The 7,469-nt window shown below is 41.0% G+C and overlaps 1 protein-coding gene across 1 annotated transcript in view; it reads left to right on the top strand.

The window, feature by feature from the left end:
- The window catches only part of Cnot1 (CCR4-NOT transcription complex subunit 1), an 88,454-nt gene that overhangs the window by 11,380 nt on the left and 69,605 nt on the right, over positions 1-7,469 (top strand). Inside the window, 1 exon segment of the mRNA XM_021171112.2 lies at positions 4,920-5,194. Coding sequence (XP_021026771.1) covers positions 5,093-5,194 — 102 coding nt within the window. The 5' untranslated portion in view covers positions 4,920-5,092.

Raw genomic sequence — 7,469 nt, 5'->3', positions numbered from 1 at the left:
TTTTTTTTTTTTTTGAGATAGTGTCTTTTTATGTAGTCCCAGCAGTTTAGAACTCTGTAGATCAAAATAGCCTTGAACTCAGATCTGCCTGCCTCTTTTCCTGAGAGCTGGGATTAAACGTGTGTGCCATAACACTTGGCCCTAGTGGCTGGAGATACATAGTTACCAGTAACATTATTGATACATGAATGTGTGTAAAGACATCTCTTGAATGGGCCTCAGAGACAAAACATTTTCAGACTTTGACTACATTGTTGTATTTACTTTGTGTGAATGTTTTTTGCCTGCAAGTATGTATCTTTTCCATGTGTGTGCCAGGAGCCCTCAGATCAGAAGAGGATGTTGATATTGAACCCTTTGGAACTGGATTCTATGGGTGGTCCTGAGCCACCACTATTTGGATATTGGGAATAGACTTAGGTGTCCTCAGCAACTGCTATTAAAACTGTTGAGGCAGATCTCTAGTCATTTGTTTCCCTTTTTTTAAAAAAAGATTTATTATATCTAAGTACACTGTAGCTGTCTTCAGATGCACTAGAAAAGGGCGTCGGATCTCATTACAAATGGTTGTGAGCCACCATGTTGCTGGGATTTGAACTCAGGACCTTTGGAAGAGCAAAGTGATCTTAACCACTGAGCCATCTCTCCAGCCCTTGTTTCCCTTTTTAAAAAGCCCTCACATGGTGGCTCACAACCATCCATAACAAGATCTGACTCCCTCTTCTGGAGTGTCTGAAGACAGCTACAGTGTACTTACATAGAATAAATAAATCTTTAAAAAACAAACAAACAAAACCCTCATCTTGCCTCGTCATCTTGCCTGGCAGTGATTTGACATGCCTTTAATCCCAGCACTTGGGAGGCAGAGGCAGGTGGATTTCTGAATTTGAGGCCAGCCTGGTCTACAGAGTTCCAGGACAGCCAGGGCTATACAGAGAAACCCTGCCTTGAAAAACAAAACAAAACCAACCAACCAAGCAACAACAACAAAAAAACCCTCATTTTTCAACGGGGCATGGTAATGCCCGCATCTGTAGTTTTGTGGGTCTCCAGACAGAAACAGGAAGATTTCCTGTCAGTCTAAGCTACTAGTGATACATATCTTTAGAAAGACACTTTACCAGGTTATGTTTTACCAGCCTAGAAATTGAATATGTCCACTGGGCCTACAAAAAACTACAAAAAGTGGGGCTGGAGGGATGGCACTGACTGCTCTTAGAGGTTCTGAGTTTAATTCCCAGCAACCACATGGTGGCTCATAACCTTCTGAAAAGGGATCTGATGCCCTCTTCTGGTGTGTCTGAAGACAGCTACAGTGTACTCACATACATAAAATAATCTTAAAAAAAAAAAACTACAAAAACGTCTACAAATCTATAATCATCCTCCTTGGTATTGCAGGTGTGTGTCTCTCTGTGCCAGCTTAGCTTATGTCTAGTTAGTATGTTTCTGATTTACCTCTTTCAAGCCTTTCTTAGCCATTTGTTTTATACTCTTTAGTTTGTGGTTTATCTAACTTCTTTTTGCAAAAGTGTGACTTTGTGTCTGTATACAAAGAGTCCTGCATATTCTAAATGTTTAAGCAAAATGCAGACTAATATACATATTGCATTGCCCGGAATGTGTGTCACTGACTCATGGGTATTTTTTTTAGGTTTATTTATTTATTTATTTATTTATTTTTGTTTTGCAAGACAGGGTTTTCTGTGTAGCCCTGGCTGTCCTGGAACTCACTCTGTAGACCAGGCTGGCCTCGAACTCAGAGATCTGCCTGCCTCTGCCTCCCAAGTGCTGGGATTAAAGGCGTGCGCCACCATGCCTGGCTAGGTTTATTTTATGAGTGCTTTATCTGCATGTACAACTGTGGGCCAGAAGGGGGCATCAGATCCCTTTATAGATAGTAATGAGCAATCATGTGGTTGCTGGGAATTAAACTCAGGACCTCTGGAAGAGCAGTTAGTGCTCTTAACTGCTAAGCCATCTCTCCAGCCCTCGTGGGTATTCTCATTTTCTCTAAGTTTTATTTTATCTGAGAACACTGTAGCTGTCTTTGCAGAAACCAGAAGAGGACATCGGATCCCATTACAAATGGTTATGAGCCACCATGTGGTTGCTGGGAATTGAACTCAGGACCTCTGGAAGAGTATTCAGTCCTCTTACTCTAGTACATGAATATTCTTTGCTGACAAGTATTGCAGTTGACAATAATTTTGTATGTTATTAGAAACTTTTGAAGAGTGTAGATTATTAGAAGATTGCCTTTCCTGAGGATTTTAAGTGAAAGTCTCTAAGTAATCACTGTTAATCAAGACCACATTTTTCTTTGGTCTAACAAACTTGTGCTTGGTAGCTGTTTTTATATTTACCATTAAAAAACACAATAAAACTGGAATCCTTCTATTCAGTTCTGCAACTTTTCCCATAACAACATGGTTTACATTAACATCTGGTAGCTATGATTATCTGTTAGGTATTATTTAGAATACCTAATGTTCAAGAGATTCTTCTTTTGGGTGGTGTTCTCCAGTGAAAACGTGAATGTTCTTTCTTAAGCTTTTCATTCCACAGGATACAAAGTGAGTGTTTTGAGAAAACTCCATTAAGTGGTGATTTTTGCTGTTGGACAAAGTTCTGTGGACTGCAGATAACCTTGGTGCCAGTGGAATGTCTGGCTATTCCTACTGTTTTTGGAGAATTACTCAAAATGTCTTTGTCCCCTGTGATTACTATTTTGCTTTTTAATTGTCTTTTTTTTTTTTTTTTTGGTTTGTTTTTTTAAGGGGGAGGAGATGTTGCTGGGGCCCAAACCCAGGGCTTTTTGTGGGCAGACCAGCCAGCCCTCTATTACTGAGTATTATCTCCAGCCCACTGAATAGTCATGTCTTACATTTACTTAACTTTTTTTTTTTTTTTTTTCCTGAGACAGGGTTTCTCTATGTAGCTCTGGCTGTCCTGGAACTCACTCTGTAGACCAGGCTGGCCTCGAACTCAGAAATCCCCCTGCCCATGCTTCCCAAGTGCTGGGATTAAAGGCATGCACCACCACGCCAGGCTTTTACTTAACAATATTACTCTTCAGGTATAGTTGACTTGTGTTGCATCGCTGTGACATATTAGTGTTGTTTCTTTTTGTGAGTGTGTTTGTTCTGCTCTTCTGAAAAGGTCCTGAGTTCAAATTCCAGCAACCACATGGTGGCTCACAGCCATCTGAAATGAGATCTGGTGCCCTCTTCTGGTGTGTCTGAAGACAGCTACAGTGTACTTAGCCAGGCCTACTGGAGTGATCAACCTTCATTTCCAGCTACCACATGATGGCTTACAACCATCAGTAAGGCCACAGTGTACCCGCATACATTAAATAAATAAATAAATAAATAAATAAATAAATAAATAAATAAATCTTTAAGAGAATAGTGTCAGTTAAGAGTGGGAAGACATTGCAAACACATAAATAAAACAAATGAAACCATGTCCTCTGGAAGAGCAGTCACTGCCCTACCTCACCCTCTGAGCTCTCTCTTCAGCCCTAAGAATACAGTCTTAATCAGATTTCAAGGTTCAAGATTATTAGGGTGACAAATGTTTCATGACTTGTAAGAAGATAAAGGCTTAATTCTCATGAATTTGGGCCTGGAGAGATGGCCCAGTGGTTAAGAGCCCATGTTGCTCTTGGAGAGGACTGAAGCTTGGTCTCCAGGAACTACATGAGGCTACTTTCAACAGTCTATTAACTCCAGCTCAAGGGGTTCCTGGGACCTTTTCTGACCTCCAGAGAAAAAGGCTTGTTTTTGGTTTCGCTAACTACTGCCGAGAGTAATGGCTGGGGATAAACCAGTGATCAACGTGCCATTTTAGCTTTATTACAGTTTGGGGTTTTCATTTTCAGATTTTTTTTTAAATTTAAAAATAAATTTTCATTTTTTGAGACAGGGATTCGATTCTCTGTATTCCTAGCTGTCTTGGAACTCACTCTAGATCAGGCTGGCCTCAAACAATAGAGATCTGCCTTCGTCTGCTTTGCAAGTACTGGGATTAAAGGTGTGCGCCACCTTTTATTTAGATCAGCCACTGCCTGGCTCTAAATTCATTCATTCATTCATTTTTGGAACTTAATATGTAGACAAGGCTGGACTTGAATTCTGGAGATTCTTCTGCCTCTGGCTGCTGAGGGTCTAAATTTTTCTTTTTCTTTTTTTTTTTTTTATTACGTATTTTCCTCAATTACATTTCCAATGCTATCCCAAAAGTCCCCCATCTCCCCCCTAAATTTTTCTTATGAGTACTTTCAACATTGGCTTCTGGGGGGTTTGGTTTTTTGAGACAGGGTTTCTCCATGTAGCCATGGCTTTCCTTGAACTCAACTCTGTAGACCAGGCTGGCCTGGCCTGGAACTCAGAAATCCTCCTGCCTCTGCCTCCCAAGTGCTGGGATCAAAGGCATCATGTGCCACCACTGCCTGATGCTTCTGGAGTTTTTCCTTGGCTTTCAATTAGCCATTTAAATTCCTACAAGATGTAACCTGAAGTATAACTTTAGGATTGTACAATTGTGTGGGTGTCAAGTGAGGCAGTGGAGTCTGGGAATGAGTATATCCTGTTGGAAGGGCACTACAGGAGGTGAGTTTGCTCACACCCTAAGGCTGAGTCAGAAGCACTCTCAGACACAGTTCTGACTTGGTGTACTCCTGGTGCTTCTGAAGTCCTTAGATGATATTGATAAAATAGAGATCTCAAAAGTTTCCAATTGTTTTACTAAATTTAAACTCTTTGAAGAATTGTCTTTGGAAGATTTAGAGATGGCATTTTTATCTTTACTGGTCGAGACATAATTATTTTTTAAAGTGTCCTTAATAACATTTGAAATGAAAGTTATTTAACCTTTCCCCCACAACTGAATTCTGGAATTTTGTATTTATACAGGTGCCATGTTTCAGAACAGAGTAAGACACTTGGTAAAGAAGAACTGAAGACATTTACAGATAACAGAGATAGCCTAATTACAAAGAAAGCATTAACCTGCCTCTGAGGTGACTAAAGGGGAATAATGGTGATTTTGCGCCGGGCTCGGCCGCCTGCTTCCGCCCCAACCAGCAATGAATCTTGACTCGCTCTCGCTGGCCTTGTCTCAAATCAGCTACCTGGTGGACAATTTAACCAAGAAAAACTACCGAGCCAGCCAGCAGGAAATACAGCATGTGAGTACTCCATTCAGAATGTAACAGCAGTGAGGCAAAACAAAGAGCCGGTTGATACTAAGTTGGCAATTGATGTTACTAGGTTGTGTGACAGGTCATAACTTCTGCTTCTTTGTGGTATTTTGCTTTAGAACTGTACATAAAAGACCTTGTGTCAGTCTATGGGTACATTCACAGCTTTTTATTTTTCTATTGAACAAATATGAAGCCAAGTATGCATTTAATTCTAGCACTTGGAAGGCAGAGGCAGGTGAATCTCTATGCATTTGATGCCAGTCTGGTCAGCATACTGAGTTCTTGGCCAGCAAGCCAAGGTTCCATAAAGAAAATCTGAGAAACAAACATTAATAGTAAAAAACACAGTAAAGAAACATGATCTGACTGGGTTCAATGTAGTTCCACCTTTTTCCTCTTCAGCATAAAGAGGGAATGGCTCAGTGGATAAAGTGCTTGTGTTTAAGCATGAAGATGAGCATTCAAATCCCTTAAGCCCATGAGAGAGCTGGGAAACTGGCAGTCTGCCTGTAATCTCAGTTCTCTGGAGGTGGAGACAAGCTTCTTGGGCAGTGTAGATCGGCCAACTAGCCATAATTGGTGAGCTCTGGGTTCAGCCACAGACCCTGCCTCAATCAGTAAAGTATGGTGGAGGGAGACATCTGATGGCAAATTTAGGCCTCTATAGGCACCCTCACATTCATGCAGCTGTGATGGTGCGTGTGTGCTCACAAATCCATGAACACAGAAAAAAGGAGGAAACTGCATTGGAGGTGTAAGATATTCAGTGGTGGAGTGCTTGCTTAGCACAGGTCAGTGACAATTACCTGTGGGCTGTTAGCCATCCTCCTGGGTAGGAAGCTTTGAGTCACAAGCAATGGTGCTGAATGTTTGTGTTCCACTATCAAGTTTGCATCTTTGGGAAGTACCTGTTAAATTTTTTTCCTTCTGGAGCTGGGGAGATGGCTTTGTAGTTAGGAGCACCTGCTGCTCTTTTAGTGAACTGGAATTTGGTTTGTAGTACACACATTGGGTGACTTACAACTCCACTTAAGTCCAGTTCCAGGGTATCTGATGTCCTTGTGTTCACACACACATGAACATACATATAAGAAGCCAGCTCTTGCAGGACGTGGTGGCGCACGCCTTTAATCCCAGCACTTGGGAGGCAGAGGCAGGCGGATTTCTGAGTTCCAGGATAGCCGGGGCTTTACAGAGAAACCCTGTCTCGAAAAACCAAAAAAAAAAAAAAAGAAGCCAGCTCTTTAAATCCTTACTTTCAGTAGTGTAGATTTTACATGTTAGTATTTTATTCAATTTTTATGAACATTAAGTAGCTAATGTGATGTGCTCCCACATGGAGATTGAAACAGAATTGCTAAAGACGGAAGCAGAAGGATTGTTTGAGACCTGCCCATCCTGTAACTTTTGTTTCAAAAAATTACCAACCCTATATTCTATAGAGGGCTAATATCCAATATATACAAAGAACTCAAGAAGTTAGACTCCAGAGAACCAAATGACCCTATTAAAAAATGGGGAACCAGAGCTAAACAAAGAATTCTCAACTGAGGAATACTGAATGGCTGAGAAGCACCTAAAAAATGTTCAACATCCTTAGTCATCAGGGAAATGTAAATCAAAACAACCCTTAGATTCTACCTCACACCAGTCAGAATGGCTAAGATCAAAAACTCAGGTGACAGCAGATGCTGGCAAGGATGTGGAGAAAGGAACACTCTTCCATTGCTGGCGGAATTGCAAGCTGGTACAACCACTCTGGAAATCAGTTTGGTGATTTTCCTCAGAAAATTGGACACATATTACCATATACCCAGAAGATGCTCCAACATGTAATAAGGACACATGCTCCACTTTGTTCATAACAGCCTTATTTATAATAGCCAGAAGCTGGAAAGAAGCCCGGCTGATGTCCTTCAAGAGAGGAATGGATACAGAAAATGTACATTTTCACAATGGAGTACTACTCAACTATTAAAAATGATGAATTCATGAAGTTCTTAGGCAGTTGGATGGAACTAGGAAATATCCTGAGGTAACCCAATCACAAAAGAACACACACGGTATGTACGCACTGATAGTGGATATTAGCCCAGAAGTTGGAATACCCAAGATAAAATTCACAGACCACATGAAGCTCAAGAAGAAGGAAGACCAAAGTGTGGATACCTCGGTCCTTAATAGAAGGGGGATCATAATACCCATGGGAGGAAATACAAAGTTTAGAGCAGAAACTGAAGGAAAGGCCATCCAGTGACTG

The sequence above is a fragment of the Mus caroli genome, chromosome 8 (assembly GCF_900094665.2).
Source record: "Mus caroli chromosome 8, CAROLI_EIJ_v1.1, whole genome shotgun sequence".
NCBI lineage: Eukaryota > Metazoa > Chordata > Mammalia > Rodentia > Muridae > Mus > Mus caroli.
Note: the sequence above shows the minus strand (reverse complement) of the source record. Positions and strands in the feature narration are given on the sequence as shown.